Source organism: Lissotriton helveticus, chromosome 6 (assembly GCF_964261635.1).
Source record: "Lissotriton helveticus chromosome 6, aLisHel1.1, whole genome shotgun sequence".
In the NCBI taxonomy this organism is placed as follows: Eukaryota; Metazoa; Chordata; class Amphibia; order Caudata; family Salamandridae; genus Lissotriton; species Lissotriton helveticus.
In genome coordinates, this window is record NC_136067.1 from 1,867,989,510 (window position 1) to 1,868,012,453 (window position 22,944).

General features: G+C 44.7%; 1 protein-coding gene across 2 annotated transcripts in view; it reads left to right on the top strand.

Annotated features, from left to right (window-relative positions):
* Positions 1-22,944, top strand: part of RRP15 (ribosomal RNA processing 15 homolog) — a 201,912-nt gene that overhangs the window by 63,621 nt on the left and 115,347 nt on the right. The window contains exons 2-3 of one of the 2 annotated variants that reach the window (XM_078649789.1): positions 282-541; positions 18,962-19,059. In XM_078649789.1, coding sequence (XP_078505915.1) covers positions 282-541; positions 18,962-19,059 — 358 coding nt within the window. The remainder of the gene's footprint in view (positions 1-281; positions 542-18,961; positions 19,060-22,944) is intronic. The other variant, XM_078649790.1, reaches the window with a different exon arrangement.

Below are 22,944 nucleotides of genomic sequence, written 5' to 3' on the forward strand. Positions count from 1 at the left end.
GGGGGAGTGGCTGTAAAATGGGTAGCTCTTCTAAACAGGAGGTGGTCAGGGAAATTTAAAGAGGAGCGTAGGTAGGGATATGCTAAAAGAAGTCAACATTTGTATCTATAGCATCCATTTTCCAGTTGCTTTTGTCTCTTTTCACTCTTAAGTTCGTTAACAAACACTTGCAAAACCATCAGAAGCCAGTGCAAAAGTCGAACCTATTTGCTTTGACGTTGCTTGTATTAAACTATTGTAATGAGCATAACATGGTTTAATGTAGTCTCTCCTCGTTTCAGATTCTGACGGTGGTTCAGATCTTGCAGAAGACTTTTCATCAGATGTGGAATCTGCGGACATTGAAAACGCTGCTAGTGATGAAGAGAGCCATCATGAAGCCGAAAACAATGAATGCCCTGGTTCAGGCTGGGCTGATGCTATGGCAAAAATTCTAAATAAGAAGACCCCTGTCAGCCAACCCATCATATTGCTTAAAAACAAAAAACTGCAGCAGGAGAAAGAGAAAGAACGACAAGAAAAGTTGGAGAAAAGGAAGCAGGTGTGTGAATATAGATGCATGATGTTATTTTAAGTGGTCTTCTTAACGATTGAAAAGCAGAGCTCATGCAGACCTGTAGACAACTATGCAGGAGTGAATGTTTAGTCTTTTATATTGTTTCTGATCTAGTTTTTACACATCTGAGAGAAACGTGATGCGAGTCTGTATCAGCTTAATTGGTCACTCACACAAATAGATAAAAATATGCACATATCATATGAATTCTACTGTGATTAATGGTCATGTTTTTGTCAAATAAAACGTATTTGCTGTGCGTTGACTCCTTGAGGAAGGCAAGAATGTTTAAAAAACAAACAGCTCATCAAATTGTGCTTTTTCTTTTTCTTTTTAAAAGATGTTTCCATTTAAGTATTTTTTGTTTGCCTGGTAACAACTTTTGACTTGAAAGATGGGAGTTTTCTCTCTTAATGAAAGGCTATTGAGCAACCAAAAGGGAGGGTCCCTCCTCTGGCATTGACCAGCGGGATTAACACACAATGGTGTAAAGAGGTGGTATAGATTAGGAGTGGGGTACTGTTAGCTGTCAGCCAGGTGAAGAAGCTGTAGGTGGTATAGCTTGGTTTCATGGTTCTCTGCTACACAGTGGAAGCAGTTTGGAAACTAGCATTTCCTCTACTCGCTCTCACACCTCTGCGCTTGCACACATTGGTTACCTGTATGGAAACATCATCTCACCCGGGCCCTCCTCTCCAGCTGACTGGACTACGGCAACGCTCTGTATGCAGGGGTCGCAGTTCTCCTCCTCTGACGACTACATGCCATACAGAACGCCATTTGCCATACTCGTCATGGATCTCCCTAGACAAACCCACATCACCCCCCTACCGCAAGGAACTCCACTGGCTCCCTGTACAGAAAAGATGCCAGTTCAACCTCCTGACCCATGCAAACAGGGCCCAACACAACTGTGGACACGCGTACTTGAACCACCGCCTGAAATTCCATCAGCCCACCAGACACCTTTGCTCTGCATCTCTCTCCCTCTCCCCCTAACTATCCGTCACATGTCTTTTTCTTTGGAAGATTTAGGAGATTTTTACTTATCCATCTGCACTCCAACTTTTGCCTTGCAGCCTTGTTCTAAAGTTGCACGCAGTAAAAGACAGAGTAGCAACTGCATGGTGTGAAGCTGCTTTTTTCCTCACTTACCTTTCATGGCCTATTGTCACTGTTTGGAACTACAAACACCTCGGTCACACCTTCCAGCTGAGATGCTGTCTTCGAGGGCACTGAATGTATCCGGTGTCTTGAACCATGAATCAATTTCAGTACTTTGCAAGTCTGGTTGTGTTCACAAGAGTTTTCGTAACTCAACTTATCTGACACTGCTGTGTAGAGCAGAAGGGTTGGATAGGAGTGGTGTGGGGATCTGACTAGGGAGATAAGTAGGCTTGATTGGGGAAAAGAAGGGTAGTCGTGCAGGAAGCCCTGCATAACTCAAAGAACTACTTCAAATATTGAGCAACTTTGCTGCTTTTTTTTTTGTTTGAGACTCCTTTGTGTTACCCATAGGTGAGTTTTCTAGGCGTTATTATAACCCCTTTTGGTGGTTAGTATGAAAGGGATTATATCTACCTTTCCTTACTTTGAAGCAAAAATAAATTCATTATCAACTTGAAACCCTGTACCATAGGTAAACTCCGTTGTTTTTCTGACTCTTGCAGTATCACCTCCAATAACTGCCACCGACATCCCATTTGAATCCCTCCACAAATGACGATGACCCCATCACCGGCGCCTGCACTCTACACAACTGGATCACCGATTGCGCCAACACCCTCGCCCCCCCCCCCTCAAGAAAGCCTTCAAGCACCACGCAAAGAAAGCCAGCTGGTTTTCCACGGAACCTAGAGACTCCATGCGCACCTGCAGACGACCCGATAAACTGTGGAGGAACGCCAAAACCCCGACTGACCTCGACAACTTCAAAACAGCTACCGCGGCCCACCACAAGCTCATCAAACTATCCAGGAAGAAAGCACTGCAGGACACAATCTCCACCAACGCTCACAACAGCAAGGAACTCTTCGGCATCATCAAAGAGTTCACACAACCCAACAGCGCGTCAACAGACATCACTCCGTCCCAGTACCTCTGTGACAGACTCAGCAATTGCTTCCATCACAAAATTAAGACCATCTACGACAACTTCAACGGCAACAACCCCCACGAGCACGCAGCCTACACTTGACCGGCCTCAGCATCGAAGACACTCTGAGGATAATGAAGACCACCCACTCCAGGGCCCCCAGGGACGCCTGCCCCCATCATATCTACTGCAAAGCAGCAGGCATCATTGCCCTGAACTTCAACGTATCATCAACCGCTCCTTCGAGACCGCCTTCTTCCCCAACGACTGGAAACACGCCGAGATCAACCCTCTCCTGAAAAAACCTTCAGCGGACTCCACCGACCTCAAGAATTTCAGACCGGTCTCCCAACGCCCTTATCCGGCCAAAGTCATGGAAAAGGCCATCAACATCGAAGTAAATAACATCCTCGACTCCTCCCAATCAGTAATTCAGGAGGAACCACCGCACCGAAACCACACTCCTCGCCCTCCTTGACAGAGGAGAGACCGTGGCCCTCCTCCTTCTTGACCTCTCCATGGCCTTTGACACTGTCTCTCACCGCACCCTAGCCCGCAGACTCCGTGACACAGGAATCTGGAACAAGGCCCTCGCCTGGATCCTCTCCTTCATCTCCGGCAGAACGCAACGAGTCGGACTCCCTCAATTCCTCTCAGAACCGACTCCTACCACCTGCGGAGTCCCACAAGGATCCTCCATCAGCATGACCCTGTAGACATCTACATGGCCCGCTCGCATCCTTCATCAGAGCACACGGACCCAACATCTCCTCGTACGCAGGCGACCCCCCTACTCATCCTCTCCCTATCCAACGAACCCAACATCACCAAACGCAACATTCATGATGGAATGGAAGCTGTCGCCAGATGGATGAAGAACAGCTGCCTACAACTCAACACGTACAAACCCGAGATACACATCATGGCCCTCACCCCGACGCCTGGAATGACAACTGGTGGCCTCCCGCCCTCGGAGACCCCCCGACCCCCAAAGACCACGCACGCAACCTCGGAATCATCCTGGACTCTGAACTCAAAATGGACAGCCAGGTCAAAGTCATCACTTCCTCCTGCTACCACACCCTTAGCCTACTCCGCAAGACCTTCAAGTGGATTCCCCACGAACACATAAACTGTCACACACCCTCATCAGCAGCAGACTGGACTACGGCAATGCACTATACACCGGGATCAACAAGAACCTCACCCGCAAACTCCAGAACGCCGCCACCAGACTAGTCCTCAACATACCGCTCCACTGCCACATCAGCCAACACCTACGGTCCCTACACTGGCTCCCCATTAAGAAGAGAATCACCTTCAAGCTTTTCACCCATGCACACAAGGCCCTCCACAACACCCGACCCACCAACTTTAACCACCGCCTCGTGTTCCATGCTCCACGGCGCTCTCTCCACTCAGCCCAGCTCTCCCTCGCAACGGTACCTCGGATCAAGAAAAGCAGACTAGGAGGGCGCTCCTTCTCCCTTCATGCGGCCAAGGCATGCAACTCCCTCCCTCTCTACCTCTGACTGACTGCCTCGCTCCCTACGTTCCTAAAGAACCTCAAGACCTGGCTCTTCGATGGAACCCAGTGATCCTCCAGACACTGCAGTACTCCCCCTCCGCCTCCCCCCAGACCCTTGAAACCCATTTGCGGGTGAGTAGCTTGCGCTTTAGAAACCTTGATTGATTGATAGATCAGAATCTAGACATTCAGATACCCGATTCATTGCCTTAGGAGCCTCATACATCCCCTGCTTTTCTCTTTTCTGTACATGCAGTCTACATCCAAGTCTATAGTAGCGGACCTTTAACTGAGTAGGCAGGGGAAATGTCAGAGCTTGTCAGCTCCCATTAGAAACTAGCACATCCCCACTGCCACGAGTTGTATCTAGAACAATAACCCCCAATGGACATTATCCTGCAGTGCATACTGCCTTTTCATGCTCATCTACTGGTCTCTTCTCCTACAGCAAGGGCTGATCTTCTCAAGGGATGAACACTCTGCTAAACTGTTACAAAGCAGAGTACAACTGTAATCCAAGGTGTGTATTTGCAAGTGCTTTGAGAGTAAAGCGTATTATACTGCACAAATCAATAAAATGTATTTTGAGCCAGTCTCTAGGTCTGCTTGTCTCCTGAGAATATCTGGCCCTAGAAATAACTTCTGCAATGTCCGTAGCTCATTAGCATCAGTATGTTCCACTGGCTCAAAGTTTTAGGTCTGACGTAATCCAGGACATTTTGATTTTACTAAATTTATATGTGTAATATACTTACATGGGCTCTTATCCAGCCTACGTATTCTATTGGTATTTTATTGTATAATTTACATTTTTAATCTGCCAAGTATAACATATAAGCATAGTTTAGTAGGTCAGCCCACTTCAGCCACTGGCTAACTTTACTATGAGTGATGGCATTATACCCTTTCACAAGTAGCACATACACACACAGAGGTTCCCGTAATTCCCATGAGCTACTATGGTAATGTGCCTTTTTGAAACCATAAAATACTTTTGCTTTTAGCCACTGTTTTTTTTTAAGATGGATGAAGGCCCGGCAGCTTCCTCAACAAAGTTTTGCAAAAACCATGCTAAACAAGTACTGCTAAAGCTAAAAGTCTGATGGTCAACACCAGCCCCATTGGCTTTGTCAGTGCTTATTTTGTCAAGATCCCTCTAGTCATTTAAAAAATATATATTTTATCAATGTCACAAAAGTGGAATAAAACAACATATTCACTGACCAATATTTTTTTAATTTCTCTTTAAAACGTTGAATGTGAAAAGTGCACCTTTTGTGCATCCTCCTACTGTGCCAGGCTCTGCTCTTTCAATGCATAGACTGCTCAGTTCTACCCCTCTGCCAGAAAACCCTTAGACTGGAACTGCTGTACTGTGGTGATTTTAAAAAAACATTTTTTTAGGGTTTATGCTTGACTTTAGTTTGGTGTATCTGTGTGTTTTTTCATGGATAATCCTCTACTTGGAAAGGTTTTTCTTTTTTTTTTTTAAAGTGTGTGCTTTGCACACGCCGCTACAGACCAGCATTAAAATATGCCTTATTTGTCCTAAACCGGTATTGGTGGCTAGTCCCCATTGTAACTGTTTATATTTGCTGTTGGAATCATTTGGGCATGGTGTAGTAGGGATAGATCTGAGATTTCTTACAGGCTCTTTGCTCTTAATAAAGACAATTGTCGGAGATCTTGTATGAAGACTACAGTTGACTTAAACTGCAGAAAGGATGCACTAGTATGAAGAAATGTCTGCCTGGCAGTGTTAAGTGAACAAAGCCTTTCGTTACAGATGTAAAGACGTCTCTCCTAGTCTAGGCCCTTTCAGCTCTAGTCCTCAGTTTAGTCCCTCTTGCATTGCACAAAGAACCATTTGAAGGAAAATGGCAACATTGAGAATTTAGATGTACTGTAACTCCTCATCTCCTCTGACAAAAGATATTGTTGTACTGGAGAAGCCTCTCAACCACTGTTTGCATTTAAACGGAACTTGAACATCATGGGTTTGATCAGTGTTTGGGCCGGTGGTGTACAATGGATTAGTGGGGCTGTTGCAAATGCCCTTCATTTTCAGATAGAGCTCCGCTCCTTCCAGGATTCTGCAATGTGTAATGTGCTAATTTTACCTGGATTGCTATCCTCTAGCCAAATGTTGCAAAATACTCTTGATCTTAACCCATTTGCTGCGGCAGAAATTTCCTTGCTGTGCGGGCGGATTTTACGCGTGCGGAAATCGGACGGCCCCCAGCCGTCCGATGCACACGCCCACCGGGGGCGTTAAGCTCAACTAGTCCAATAGTGAAGGAGTGGAAAATTGTCTCCATTACCTAATCATGCCTAGCATAACTGACGGTGTTCATGTTTTTGTAGAATTTGATCAATAAACTTACAGAAGGGTGGCTTGGAATCCTTTACCTTCAGCATGCACCCAGCAGGCTGTAGGAGTGACCATGGCTGTGGGTTTCCTTGTTACCATGTGAATATGATACTTGTTTTGCTTAATTATTTCACAGCTGATGTTTTCTGTTGGCGAGCACGACGGTAACGCCACAATGTGCAAACGTGTGTTCACTTTAAGCAACCTTTAGTGTGTGACATTTCATGTTTTAATAAGTTGTCTGTAGAGTGCACTTCTACCCTCGAATCAAGCTGTGCTATTTCCTTCTATATTTTATACACTATCTTAAATAAAATTACTATGTACAATTATGTATGGATCAAAAATAAAGTATTTTATAGAATGGTAAAACCAGTTGGCTGAATAGGTGATGACGTTTTTTTCGAGGAGTGTGGTCATAGTCTCATAAATTTAACGTGGAGTTTAGAGATGTGGATCATGAAAGGCATTGAGGCCCAACTGTAACACCATTGCCATGGGTACAGGCATGCAAATATAAACAGTTGTGGTAGCATTTTCCTAGTGATAAAAGAATATGCATCAGTGCTTTAGAAGTAGAAACAACACTACAGCTGTGCGTGAAGAGTTGGTGAACGAAGGCCAGCTGTGTTAAATTCAAAGCTGGCGAGTTGCATACAGAATGAATAGTTACATTACATATAATGTATGAAAGAATGACCATCAGAAAGAAAATGCATTGGGTGCCTCCTGTGGCCCCGTTATGTTGTTCTTGCCTGCCTTTGAGATACCTTACTTGTGTATTAACGGTTTTCATTCTGTAGTACAGGGGTCTCCAACCTTTCCATTAATAGGAGCAATGTTCAATGAAAACCTCATTTACTAACATTATTAGAGTTTTAATAGTAACCACTTCAGACAAGATTACATTATTGGGCACCACAAGATCACCAGCATTGATCACCTCCGTGCAGCAAGAACAGTTGCCAACAGTAATGTGAAAAATACTTTGTCAATGTGGCATGTCTTTATATTGGCCCCAAGTTATTAATGATACTAGTAATATGTCTCCCCAGTGCTGCCTGATTTATCACCAAAATAGCTTTAAATGCATTTTTAAAGTCACCAAACACCTGGTTTTGAGTTCTGAGAGCATTCACTTTTTGTCTTGAATACACACTTTTAAATTTTGGTATAAATGTATTAATTCAACCAAGTAAAAAATTCTAATTTAGTAGGCTGGGATGCACAGGGGAGAGCTACTTGCAGGTAGCTGGAGAGCTACCAGCACCTTATGAGCTACACGTGTGAGAAGCCTGCTGTAATATTTTCTCCTTTCTAATATCAATGATGGAAGTCTGCTTATTTGCATGTACGTATACCTTTCATTTTGTTCTATCTTCTCCCTGTTGCACTAAGTCTCATAACTGTCGTGTGTACTTCGTCCAGTTAGTACTGAAAGGGAAACCAAAATCGCACTGGGAATGAGCAACAGTGTAACATCCATCGTGCTGGAAATGGGATCTACATGTGGAAACTTGCAAGCAATATACACATTACTTCTTGGTCATGTCCTTGTCGCATATGTCTGTGTTCTAAGTGGCCATGGTAAAAAGCTGCACTTAACAAGAACTATTGTAATTCATTCTGTTTAAATATTGAAGAAGAACCCAATTCTACTGGAAAATTCCTTTATATTTTAGGATGAAGATAATAGTGTGTCCTCATCTTTTGACGCTACAGCCTTCAATCACTCCACAAAAGGCTCTTATAAATAATACTCTCTAAATGTTACTGTCCTCATACCTATACTATTGTATCACCGTGGCCTGTAAATGCTGTCTAATACTGTGCATAGGATTCTCTATCTCTTTAATACATCTCCATGTTATTTTTGATCTTATACTACACACTTTACTACATCTTTCTGTTTGATTTTTCTTTTCCTTTACCGTGCCACTGCCTTTATTTGAATTTCTGTCTCCTGGAAGTTAGTCAGCTTGTGTTCAGCCGTATTTGCTCTTTATCTGTTGACTTTTAATTTCCTGTACCACACCATTTTTTTTTTTTTTATAAACATTTTTATTTGCATTTTATAAATCCATAACAATATAGTCATGTAGATAATGGTACACACACTCACGTTCCCTATCTCCCCACCCCTGACCCACCCATGCTTCATGCTTGACATAAGTAATATACATATGACCTGTAAGCAGAATCGGTAATCCATAGTTGCATAGTAACACCCTAATCACATTCTTCCCGATGTGCTCATATAGGTACTCAAACTATAACTGTATCCCCCCCTCACAACCCCCCATCCAAACCATGATAAGCGCGCCATTTGGACCAAACTCTACGGAACTTTTTCGGGCACCCCCTCGCTTTATACGTCACTCTCTCCGCCGCCATGTACATGTCCAGCCCTCTCCTCCATTCCTCCGGTACCAGGGCGTCCGGTGATCCCCAGTGTTTCGCTATGTCTCTCTTTGTCACCACCAGGACCAAAACCAGGAAGATCAATTGGGGTCTGGGGAGGTCCACGTCGTTCGTCATCCCCAGCAGGGCCAACCTAGGATCTGGGTTTAGCGGGGCCTCCATAACCTCACTTAACTCCCTGAAAACGTCCACCCAGTATCGTTGTATCACAGTGCAAGTCCACATAATGTGATAGAAGTCCCCCTCCTCCCGGTGACACCTGAGGCAGCCCGTATCTGTCACCTTTCCCATCTTGTAGTGACGTACTCTGTCGTAGTAGGTTCTATGAAGCACATTAAATTGGATAAGGCGCAGTCTGGATTGGATTGCTACCTCTCTAGGATGCATTAATACTATGTCCCAGTCAAGGGTACCACACCATTTTTTGAGCCGGCTTGCTGCGCCACTTGTTTCCTGCATGTTTGCCACTTTGCCATTCAGCACCCTGCCCCTTCCCAGTATCTACTTAATGGAGGACTCAGCACGGGGGCACCAGAGGCATGCCGGCTGCACCCATCCGCATCTAGACTGCGCCCTCCGCCGACCCCAAAGAATTCGAACTACCGCCCCATCTTGCTACTTCTCTTCCCCGCCAAAGCCCTCAAGAAGGCCATCAACTGACAACTCACCGAACACCTAGATAACTTGCTGGACACCTCCCAGACCGGCTTCTGCGTCAACCACACCGAGACAGCCCTGATCGCTGCCACCGACTACTTCAGAACCATCCTCGACCGTGGAGACACAGCGGCCCTGATCCTCCTCAACCTCTCAGCAGCACTCAAAACCGTATCCCACTACACCCTTAAAAAGAGACTCCGTCACATCCGGATCCAGGGGAATGCCGCCAGATGTATCATATTCTTCCTCACAGGACAAACCCAGAGAATTCCCCTACCACCCTTCATGTCGGAACCCAAGAGCATCATTTGTAGCATCCTGCAAGGTTCATCTTGGCCCATATTGTCAGAACCCATTACCTCAACATCTTATTCTACGCGGACGACACCCAGCTCCTTCTCTTGCTCTCAGAAGACCCCTCCACCACCAGGACCAACTTCCACAACTGCATGACATGCGTCACTGACTGGATGAAGACTAAACTGCCTGAAGCTCAACACAGACAAGATTGAAGTCCTGATCTTTGGAAACAACACCTCCCCGTGGAACAACACTTGGTGGCCTTGCAGACTTGTACCCATAGACCAAGCCCACAACCATTGGGCTCATTTTGGACATCAAACTCACCATGAAATACCAGATCAACGCTGTTGCCTCCGCCTACTTCCACACCCTTCGCATGCTCCGAAAGGTCTTCAGATGGCTCTCTTTCGACCCTAGGAAAACTTTATCTCAAGCCCTAGTCACCAGCCGACTTCATCACTGCAACGCAATCTATGCAGGAATCACCACCCAACTCCTAAAGAGACTCCAGGCGATATAGAACTCAGCTGCCAGACTCATCCTCCACCTCCCCAAACGGTCCCACCTCAACCCCCACCTCAGGAACCTCCACTGGCTCCCCATCCAGAAAAGATGCCAATTCAAGATGCTGATTCACGCCTACAAGGCCCTCCAGGTCCAGCAACCACCGCCTGAACTACCACCAACTCTCCAGATACCTGCACTCCGCCTCCCTGGCCGACACTCCCTGCATACTTACAAGCAATAGCAGAGAACGCTCCTTCTCCTGCCTTACTGCCGAGTCCTGGAACGGCCTTCCCCCTCCACCTCTGAACGTCATCCTTTTTCACAGAATTCGGAAGGGGACTCAAGACATGGCTGTTTGACTGATTGTTCTAAGAACCTAGTGCCTGGATACCCTTGCAGGTGATTAACCGTGCTGTAGAAATCCTGATAGAGTTCATGAACTGGTCTCCTCCAGAAACAACGCCTGAACTTCTCAGTGTAAACGGTGAATCATCCCAGTCAGTTGCCCATTATGTCTTGGAATGTGGCTGGGATTGTTGGGTGTTTGGAAGACATGGGCGGTAGAGGGACTTTAGAACAGTACTGATGTAAGGTGTTTGCAGTAGATTTGATGCCTACTTGAATTAGGGTTTATTGATCTTTTACTTTGTAACCAGAATACACAAGGGACCCCCTGGGTAGGCAGCAGGGAGGGTACACTACACTGCTCTAGATTGCCAGCAGATGTACATGCAAAATTGTTTTAGAGAAAAGGGATATCACGTTGGCAGTTGTAGTCTCTAGATGCTCACCATAAAAAAATAACTCTGTGATCATCAACATGTACATCCCATGAGAAAAGTTAGAAATGATTAGTTGTTTAGTAGTTTGTTTTCTTCACTACACTTATTAATAAAACAATGCTGTAAAATTCCCATTGTGGTCATGGGAGATTTTAAGTTCTGGCTTTTTGGAAATGATAATGTGTGTTCTGATCCCTTGGAGATTCCTGTAGGTCTCTTTACTGGTGGAAGAGGTACTCGGTTTTATGAACATCTAATGAGCATACAATTTTGGCTTGGATAAACAAATTGATGTTTTTGGGCTATTGACCATCTAAAAAATGTTAACTGCCATTTCAGCAGTGTTGTGACAGCTGCCCCGGGAGAGTAGGCTATTTAGGGCCAGATGTAGGTGGCCAATTACCGGTCGGTAACGGCCGAATTCGGCCGTTACCGACCGGTAATTGGAATTTGAGATGTAGGTCACTCAATTTTACAGAATCGGTAGATTTACCGATCGGTAAATTTACCGATTCTGTAAAATACCGAGTCGGTATTTTTACCGAATCGGTAAAATTGAGATGTAGGTGGGACTCTTCTGAGTCCCACAAGCCTTACCGAATCGGTATTTTACCATCAAATCCTATTTGATGGTAAAATACCGATTCCGGTGTGCATGCACATGTGTGCATGCACATCTGTGCCATATGACAGGCAGACCTGCCACATGGCACCCGAACCTGTTTTGGGGGTGCTAGAGGGTGTCAAAGTGACACCCCCTGCACCCTTGTGAAATTCGGTATTTACCGATTCGGTAAATACTGAATCGGTAATGCCCATTCATTCCTATGGGCTTCAAAGCCCATCGGAATGAATGGGCATTACCGGTCGGTATTTACCGAATCGGTAAATACCGAATATTTCCGATTCGGTAAATGCACATCTGGATTTACCTACATCTCCCTCCTTCTATTTTACCACTTCTTATTCGCTATTTAAGAGGTGGTAAAATAAAATTACCTACATCTGGCCCTTAGTTTATACAGAGCCAAATTTAGGAACATTGTTTTCAATGGATAGCCTGTCGAAATTGAACTCTGGTATTGCTCAACCATCCCATATACACTGCTTGACTCTCCTTGGGAAATTGTGTAGGTTTGGGAGGACATGTGCAGGTTTGGGAGGACATGTGCAGAAGAATTTGTGATTGGAGTAATGTTTCTAACCTGTATAATTTTTCTAATTTAGTTAATCTATTACGGTTAGACAGAACTAATGGTGAGTGGAGCTTGATAACTACTGAATAAGTAGATACCTCATTTTTTTTATTTTGTATTTGCCCGGTTCTACTTGGTCTGAGAACACTCTACCTGAAACGGATATCTACATCCTTTATGTTATGTTATGTTATATTATGTGTATTTGTAAAGCGCACTATTACCGGCAATGGTATCCTGGCGCCGAGTAGGGGTGTGTGTGTGTGTGTGTGTGTGTGTGTGTACCTACTCCTACCTTTGGTAGGTTGGTTAATTAAAAAGCCAGGTCTCCAGATTGTTGCAGAATTCAAGAAGAGAGAGGGAGGCTCTGATGTGGAGTAGGAGAAATGTAAGAGAACACCCATCCTCCTGATCTGGTTCTGTGTATGTGTTCAAGTAGTAGTCCTGTGGAGCGGAGGTGTGTGGGTGGTTGATGAATGGAGAAGCAACTGTTCAGATGGATGAGGCCTGAGTTGTGTGGTGCCTTGAATGTGTGTGTGATGAGTTTGAAATGAGCATGTTTGTTTATCGGGAGCCAGTTGAACTCCCTAAGGTGTTGGGGTGAGGCAAGTTCGTGTGGGGGTGGTTTGTAATCTTTTAGTGAGCTACTTGGTGGTCACAGCATAGAGGGTGTTCCCATATTCTAACTTGCTGATAACTAGGATGTGAGTGACAGTTTTTCTAGTGTTTCCTGGGAGCCATTTAAAGATCTTCCTCCACAAATTCTGGGTGTGAAAGCAGGAATCAGTGACTGTGTTGACTTGTGTGGTAATGTCCAGTTTGCTGTTACCAAAGCTAGGAAATGTTCTATTCTGTGTCAGGACTGGAGGCAAGGATTATGCTAGTTCAAAGCGTATCTACAATGGGAGCTGTCAGACTAGGAAGTGGCTTAAAGTAGAAATGCTTAAACATAGAGTCCGAAGACCAATCCACAGCATTCATAATATCTTCCAGCATGCCTGCAGAGAGAATGCTTTAGAAGCCCTTGCTCCTCTGGCAGAATGTGTCCCAAACATCTTTGTGCCAATGCCAGCTTCCTGCATTTCCCACTGTACCCATCTGGTGATGGTGGAAGGCGACACACCTTTGTGTGGTTTCCTGAGAGCAATAAGGAGTTGACTCTTTCCCTGGGAACAAAAATCTTCTGTCATAGCTTCGTAAGCCTTAATACATCTCATTACACAAAACTTCAGGGAATCTGGAAAACCCAGATATGGGACTATACAAGAGTTGTTTTTTGTTTGTCACAAAATGTGGAATGTAACTCCTTTCGTTGGAAACCCTTTTACAGTGATGCCCAATGACCTGACATCGTATACCCTTCTGCAAGAGATCAGAGATGGGAGTGATGACAATTTGGCTAATAGTTGTATTCGAGAAAGATATTTGTTTTGGGGCCATGAGATGAACGAATTGAGCACCACATTTACATCCTATAAGCCAGAATATCTGGCTTCAGGGGGGAGTGATAAGCAGATGCCTTTGAGTTATTTCTGGGCCAGTGGATGTTCTTCCATGGGATGGCACTCAATTGAGATATGTCCTGCCTTGATTGCCGAATAGAAGGTATTCACTGACTTATAAGCCAAACTTTTGGTTGCAAAGGAGGCTAACAAATTCAAGTTATTGACAAGTCCTGTCCCACGGGATCCAAGTGTCTCTGGTGACACCAACCAACCCATCCATCTGGACCAAGCCAATCTATAGCTCTTGACTGTGCTGTCTTCCCGTGTCTTGGAGAGGAAGTCTTCAGCCGGGTGCGAAAGTCCTGTGATTTGCCATCGTCCCGGTAATCCTCCGAGAACCTTTCAGAATTAAGATGGTAGGGATACCCTGTAGTAGGTTTGAGAGGAGTTGGAAACAGGTAGACGGTTTGGAAAATCCCAAGCAAGTCCCATCAGAACTGGAAACCAGACTTGAGATCTCCAAAAGGGGGTTATCTCCTGACTTGGGTTGAGAGCTGCGGTCTCATGAAAAATGGGAGAAAGGCATATCCCGTCTCCATTGCCCAATTGTGCTGGAAGGCATTCATCGCGGCTGCCATTGCATCTGGCCTCCAACTGAAATATCTGGTCCCTTAGTGCTCTAACCAGGATCCAAACAGGTCCACTGAGAACGGGCCCCATCTGGATTCTATCACTTTGAACACCTAAGGGTCAATTTTCCATCGGCTGAGTTCCCACATGTATCTTGACTGCCAATCCCCTACTTAGTTGGCCGAGCCCGAAAGATGTTCCGCCGTGACAAAGATTTATTTTTTGAGGCAGTACTCCCAGAAGCTCTGAGCTAATGCCAGAAGGAGTTTGGACGGTGTCCCTGCTAGATGGTTAATGTATCAAATTGCTGTCACATTGTTTTTTTTTTTTTTAGAATGACGCATCATTGACCTTTCTCTCTGGTCCAACAGTTCACTGCTAGTGAGCTGTCCATGGACTCTAGACAGTCAATATGCAGAGCACGCTCTCGTTTGGACCATTTCCCTCCACATGATGCCCCCAACCAATGCCACTAGCATCCGATTTTATCACTAGGTCCGGTTGGGATCTGAAGATGGTGCAGCTCTTCCATGCCTCCATGTGGGCTAGCCACCATTGGAGCTCTGCTTTCACCTAGTCTGAGCGGGGTACACTCTGAAAGTATGTGACACTCTTTCAGAGGTGGACTATCTTTAACTATTGTAGGGCTCGATAATGAAGGGAGCCAGGGAAGCTAGCCTGAAAGGATGATGAGAGGAGGCCTACCACCCTGGCTATCTGTCTCAGGGAAGTATAACTGCTGGCCACCATGCATATATAGCTCATGTCTGATCTAGCTATCTTCCGTGATGGTAGACTCAGAGTGGCTCTGACCAAATCCACTACAAAGCCCAGAAAAACAAGGGATTGCGTTGGGGATGAGATTTCTCGTTGATGAGGAACCACAAGGATTGGAGTAGGAAAACTGTCAACTGGAAGTGCGCTGTCCTTGTCTACGGCATTGGTCCATGAGAAGTTTATCATCCAAGTAGACAATGAGTCGGATGCCCCTTGCCATGAGATTTTCCAAGGCGTGTTTGACAAAGCGCAGAAGATAGCCTGAATGGACGTATTGTGAAGTTGAATGTTTGTTGACACCAGTGGAACTGCAGGAAGCTCTGGTAAGGCGGGAAGACTGGAACCGTGAGATACAGACTCTTAAGGTCCAGGCGCACCAGCCAGTCGTTGGGGAGGAGCTCTCAGAGAAGATGAATACCCTCCATTTTGAAGTGGAGGAAAACAACCACTCATTGAATTGCTTGAGGTTTTTGATGGGTCTTTGACCTCCATTGCGCTTATCCTCCACAAACAAGTTGCTGATAAACCCGTAAGGATGATTGTGTTTGGACCTATGGCACCTTTTGGAGATGAGGCTCTGAAATAACCAGGGAGGCCTTCTCGTCGGAGAATCCTAATGGGGAGGGAGATGTGGTTGGACAGGGGATCCGTAAAATTCCATCCTGGACCCTTGGATAGTGTGCACGACCCAAGTTTTGGATGCTAGGGATCTTCAGTTGTGGGCAAACTCTGCCAACCAGCCCCCCAGTCTTACATGGGGAAAACGGGATTACACTTGCTATGAGGGGAGCCCTGGGAATGGCCACCCCTGAGCCACGGATATCCTCGGGCTGGGTAGTAGACCAGAGTATGATCTTGTCATTGTCTGCGTTTAGAGGCTTGGCCCCAGAATGAAGCCTAGTGTTAAAAGCGTGTGGCCAAGTGCCCTCTCCCACAACCGGCCCGCTTGAAAACCTGGGGGTTAAATATTTTTTTGATGGATGACTGGGCCTTATTGAAGGAATTTAATGTAGCCATAAATTAGATCAGTTTCTTAACAAAAGGTTCACCAAAGAGTCCTCCTGGAGCCACTGGGCCTGTCTCAAAAGTGTCTAGATCCCCCAGTTTTGAGTAGATTCATTTGAGCAGAGATCTCCACTGCTCAGTGGAAAGGGCACAATTGATGCCTAGGAATAAAAAAAATAAAAAAAATGATTGTCCTTTGAGCCCATCCCAAAAAGATATCTGGGTAAATGAGGGACCCGGAGGTTTATAGCGTCCTCGGGGGCCTGCTATGTCAAGGAGCTTGTCTCGACAGACTTGCCAAGAGCGGTCAGTGCCCTTCTTAGGGTCCCATATGTACTTGCCCAGGAATGTTGTCATTCAAGGACTTATTTTGGGAGTTAAGGCTACTTTGCCCTCCAGTGATGGACAAGGGCACTTTGAGCTAAGACATTAATGGATCTCCTTGTCATGGGATTTGCTCAGCCTTCCCATCACATATGTGGTACTTTATCCTCAGGCGCCCAGTCAGACGACCATGGATACATTAAGTCCTCTAGGTTGAGCAAGTCGGAGTCTATGTCTAGTGTGCTCTTGCTGCCGTTGGACGGCTTAGAATCTGAAGAGGGATTCCGAGGTCTGTCTGGCTCTGCATCCCCATCTGAGCCAGTCGGGGAGATGCTGCCTGACTTTGGGGGTGGGTGGTCCACCAGGATGCTTTACTGGCAGTGCGTGTAATTTACACACTCCAGGCGAGCTGTGGTAAGTGGTCGGCGGATTGTGTTGAGTTTGATCGATGCACTAAGAGTGGAATAGCTTATACCATAAATCATTGGCTCTTAAAGTTTTGACTTCTGTGGACCACCACTTAATCTTTATTTGAACCCAGGGATCCCCATTAATTCTTTATTGGAATCCGGGGACCCCTAATTAGTAATAACTGAAAGCCGACAAACCCCAGTGAGTGATTACTGAAAGCCTGTGACCACGTCCTAGCCGTTTTCAATGATTCAAGCCTTAAAACAATGCACTAAAAAACAAGAAACAAGCATTCATCAAACAAATACACATTTGATATATTCACAAACAAATATTAAAAAATAAAATTGAAATGGGTAGGTTGGAGCCTTTATAAATTCATTTGAGGGCACGCATCATCTGTACTGTATTCTGTTTGATGCACTGTCCCCAGGAATCAGACTGAGGATACTCACTTAATTTTTAGCCTCCAATTTCAAATTCCTTCACATTTACAGAAAGTTGTAATTGATTTTTTTACATTTTACTTCTTTATTTATATACAATTTATTAATGTGCTAGCATTATTCAATTTCCTTAGCAGTCACTGACCACCTGAGTAGTTTGTGTGGACCCCCAGGGGTCCCCAGACCTCACGTTAAGGACCACTGCCCTAAATACAATGAGGTTTAGAGCTCAGATGCCTACTGGAAATGTGGCAGCCCGTTTAAAATGAAAATCTATAGTATAAATAAAAAAGGTTAGTGGAACTCTCCTACCATATTACTCTCCTACCATATTGCGTTTTGTAGAATACCACTTATGATGCATTGAGTTGATTACAAGACACAACATTGAATGGCTGTAAAGTATCGGCTCTTCGCTCCTTTCAGTTCACAGTGCTGATGGGCAAGGAAGCATGCAGTTCAATTAGAAATATGAAGACCCTCAAACTATGGAAATCACCTTCTTTCACCAGAGTGTTTTAGTGGGAGGGCATGATGTCCCACCACAGGCAGAACCAAGAAAGCAAACGAGGAAGACATGACCACCTGACATTTACACTGTTTATTTATTTTCCTTCCATTTTCATAATATTAACAAGAGATTCATTTGCAATTGTATATATGATTTTTTTGCTCGTTTCCTTCTAAATGGTTAAATACTGAGGTAATGCACCTCATTCCTTAGGTACATTGCGTGGGCTCAGGAAAACCTTGTGGTCATTCCCTGGCAGTACTTATTCAGCTTATGTGACTCATTCTACTATTTATTCCAGGCCCTGGAGTTAAATTGAGCTGGAAGAAATGAAGTAACTCCACTCAGAGACACCCTTCTATTAGCCCCCACATTCTCTTTCAAGTTCTGTTTCACGGCCCAAAGAAGAGAATCGCTAACTCATTCCACATTTATACTTTCAGATGTTTTGGGCGGGCTAAAATTCAATTTGCCTGAAAAGATGCTAATTACCAAGACAACTTTGGAAAATACTTGTCTGCCCAGGAGCGGACTAGCTCATTTATTGGTGACAGAAATTTTGAGACACCTTTGCCTGAGGTTTGTATCGAGTTAGAACCTTTTCTGGACAGCTTCGGCAGACTACCTAATACCCACATGCAGCTTCTCCGGATATCTAGAGTCAGTTGTCTCCTGCAGCAAGGGCTCCCTTCTATGGAGAAGTATGGGAGCTTGTGGTTGCTCTGCCAAAGACTGGTTGGCTAGTTTACTCGTCTTTTGCATTGCAACAAAAGTGGTTTGAAGCTGCATCTTTTTTGAAAGCTTGGATTTGAGCTGCAATTTTGTCTTGTATTGCAGGCATTTATCAATGCCGTACTACGAGCTATGTTGCAATCTCTGATGTAATAAAGTAGGAGGGCTGATTAACTGTTCTCTGCTTTGTACTTGGCCAAAAAGATAAAAATGGCATGTTTTTTTATTAATTTCTTAAATTATGTTTTATTTATAATGCAGCTTGAAAAAAAGCGAGAATGGGAAATGATGTGCAGAGTTAAACCAGATGCTGTCAAAGATAGAGAAAATGAAAGAAATCTTCAGAAAGTTGCCACGAGGTAAGGTGAAGTGTGTGTTTATATCCTCCTGACCACCACATCAACCATCCGCCCCACACACATACATACAAGAGTGAGGTATTTATACATGCTGACTGTTTTTCCTAGTTTTTAGTTTAAAGGGTGATTGAAATGTATACTTAGATGGTGGATGATTGGGCTAAATGCAGTGTTTTACAAACACATGCCCTCATTTGTAGTGCTGCAGATATCCCATGTGTTAATATCGTCCCAGACTAAATCCATTAACCAACTTAGCGGTTTCGCCTCTTTCAGCTTTCCAGTTTGGAATGGGGGATAACATGCAGAACTGGTGTCCCTGCACTTTAATTCTGCATTTGTTTTGACTTGCATGCCTGTCACCAGTTATTACTTGGCAAAAGATTCACTGGGTAAAAAAAATCAGATGTGTACAGCATGACTCCAAATACAGGATTGGAGGGGCGTTGCGGCAAAAGATCTGTGTTCCCAATCAAAGTGTCTCTTTGTAACTTGGAATGTATGTCGTATAATTAATATAGTAAGAAGTAAGATCAAGTATGCACTGAATTCCAGCCCTTCTTTGAGACCACTGCTGCAACAAATGAATACATGAATAAATGAAGGGACGTGTATAGGACAACTGTACTATCGTAATTGCCTCAAAGATCTTTATTTCTGAAAGAAGAATAGATTCGGAAATTAGTTCTCTGGTTAAGGAGGTTGGTTGTTCGACCTAATGTGAAGGATCAGATGTTGAGATAAGACAGATAAAAGATAAGGTGAAATTATAAAAAGTACAATAAGAAAAAGGATAGCTTCTTTTATAGTTCTAAGTAAATTTGAGTCTCGCATCAATTCTCCATTTATTCTCCAAATCTTCTGATAGTGTTGTTGAATTGCAAAAGTATAATTAACTGAGGCACGAGGCATAGTTGGCAACCACTATCAGTTCAGTCATGGCCCCCTCTATTAAACATTTGGTAGGACTTTGCTAGAATATAATCAATTCTATAATGGCTTTGATAAGGAAATATATAGAATGTAAATTCTGTGCTGCGCAAAATTGGTTTACTTATTGACCGGTGTGCGAGCCCTGGTCAAACAGCAACTACAATCCTTGTCAGTGTAAGGCACAAGCAAACCCCAAATTAACCTGTGCTCATTCCCCTGGTAGCTTGTCACAGAACAGTCCAGCTTAACTTTGAGACAATAGCTAAAGTATTTGTGCAACACGTCAAACAGTTAAACAGTGAAAACACTACACAAAAAACCTCACATCAAGTTAGACAAATAGAGCAAAATTTGATAAATAAAACGAGACAGACCAAAACGACAAATATCCAATCAGTAGAACCGAAGATATGAATTAATAAAGAATTTAGTGAAAACAGCGCCATAAAGCATTAAACGCCAGCGTGAGATATCTGGTCCTGCTGGACCTGGTCAAAGTCACACTTTCAAGCCAACTGTGATGAAGACCACGTCAGATACAGTCACCAGGTTCGGCCGGCTGAGGTTTTACCATATCATGTTCATGCCAAGAGTCCTGTTGGTTTTGCAGAGAGCTGCGGGGGAGAGCGACGCAGGAGGCTGTTAACAAAGCACGAGGAACCAGCTTCACGGGCGGGCGTTGCTTGAACTTCGCGGTGCTGGTCCCCGAAAGTGGACAGTGCTGCAGTGAGAAGAGTCGGCAGATGGAGCTTCACTCTGATCTGCGATGCGAGCGCCAAGGTCTCAGTAGAAACAAACCAATTTGTGATGGCAAAGAGCCCAAAAGCTTGATTTCAGCGATTGTAAGCCATACTAGGGGCCTCGACTTGAGATGCACCACTTGGGGGGTGGGGGGGTCAGGAACTTGCTGCAGCTGGGTCCATGGGCTGGTGTAGGGTGTTGGGGAGTCTTTTATGTCCCTGAGGCTTAGATCAGGTGGCCAGCAGACTAGCCCTTGGAATCATTCTTAAGTCCTGGGTTCAAGTTGTAGTTGCCGGTCCAGTTCTTCTTCTACAAGCAAAAAGGCAGCAGGGCAGCACAGAAGGATAGCAGTTCATTTGTACCAGCAGAGAGCCAGTCGTTGTAGCAGCACAGAAGCCCTTCTTCCTGGCAGAGTATCCACAGGTCCAGAAGTGTACTGAGGAGTTGGTGTCTGAGGTTCAGTATTTATACACAGTTGTGCCTTTCAGTGGGATGAAGCTTCTAGAGGTATGCCTTTGAAGCACACAAGTGCTCTGCCCTGGCTCCAGACTATCTGTAGGGGGAGCGCAGCCCTTTGTATGGAGACAGGACACAGTCTATTCAAGTGTAATTCGGGCTGTCGTGTGGTTCCCAATAATCCGTGGGACCTGTACGTTTGTGGACAACATATGCTTAGGATGTGGTGCTTAGACTGATTCCATGCACCCCGTAGTATATGTTGGCCTAGAGACCAGCTAGCTCACATTGCAACCATAAGCCCCCTATCCCAAACAAGGAGTAAATTGTTGTCAACTACTGAACATGAGAACCATTGTCCCCGCCGGGACCATGGTAACCGATCTAGAACCCTTTTTCTCAGTCACTCGTGCACTCTTGCACTCCGAGAAGTATATAGAGAATACACAATGAGATGTTTTCAATATATTTTTTGAACCAATGTTATTCTTATACAAAATACATGTGCTGCGATTATCAGTAGACTGAAGCAGATGAAAGTGATTACAAGCACCAAAAGAGTAAATAGCAGATACAGTTTTACCTTGGTGCTAAGACAGTGTATATATGCAGGCATATAATACAAGGTAGTAATCAGGCATACTCCTACTATGCAACCTCTACTCTACTCTATGTACGTCTAGAGTGTATGTAGGTCTATAGCCAAGACCCCCCCCCCCCTCACGGGATGATCCAACCCCATTACCTGGCGGGAAAGAATGTAGGACCCCGTCTTGGTCACGAATTGAACACCCCTCACGGAGATGTCAGGCAGCTGCTTGGCGAAGCCTCAGCATGCAGGATCTTTCGATGTGAGGAAAAGTGTTTCCTCTACTAACCCCCGGGAATTAAAAAGCATCCTTGTGATGTATAAGCAGATTAGCATTGTTATGGATATGTAGATATCTGTCACCCCGTAGCTGAAGATAGAACAGCATTTGTACATCATACGTAAAGGCCTTGTACTCAGTTTTTGAGGCATCATGATAATGTTGCGCGAAGCCAGATGCATAAGCAAAGCAGTTTCAGAGAAACTAATCTAACATTGTCAGGCACTGGAATATGTGCAAAAGGTCACAGAAAAAATGTTACTGTGCAGAAAGAGGACAATGTAATAAAATGTGCAGTATTGCTACATGGGTCTAACTTGGGCACATAACAGCAATGTCCAGCTCCTCCCACCTGTCTTGCCCGTGATGGCCCACTCAGTCACACTTAAGCTAGTTTAAAACTGCACACCCACAGGCTGCAATGGCATCAGTCTACTTAAGTGGGTGGTCCAACCAGCGCTGCAGGCCCACTAGTAGCATTTAATTTACAGGCCCTAGTCATATGGTATAGCACTGCACAAGGGGTTTAAAAGCAAATTAAATGTGCCAAGCACTTAAGCACTGGGTAGCAGTGGTAAAGTGTACCGAGTCCTAAAGCCAACAAAAACGAATTCAGCAGAAATTGCAGGGCAAAGGCAAAACATTTGGGGATGGCCCTGCAGAAGGGGCTAAGTCCAACACATGCCATTCGAGCAGGGGCTAAGTCCAACACATGCCATTAGATTTATGTTCTCCTATCACACCTTTAATGTTCGATGGACAGAATAGTGTCTGCATCTGGTTTTGTGCCTTTGAAGGCCAAAATAGACACTTGAAATGTTTATCTAGCAGTCCATCCATGGGCAGATTAAAAACCTCATCCAAAAGTTATCTTAGAATCTAGTAA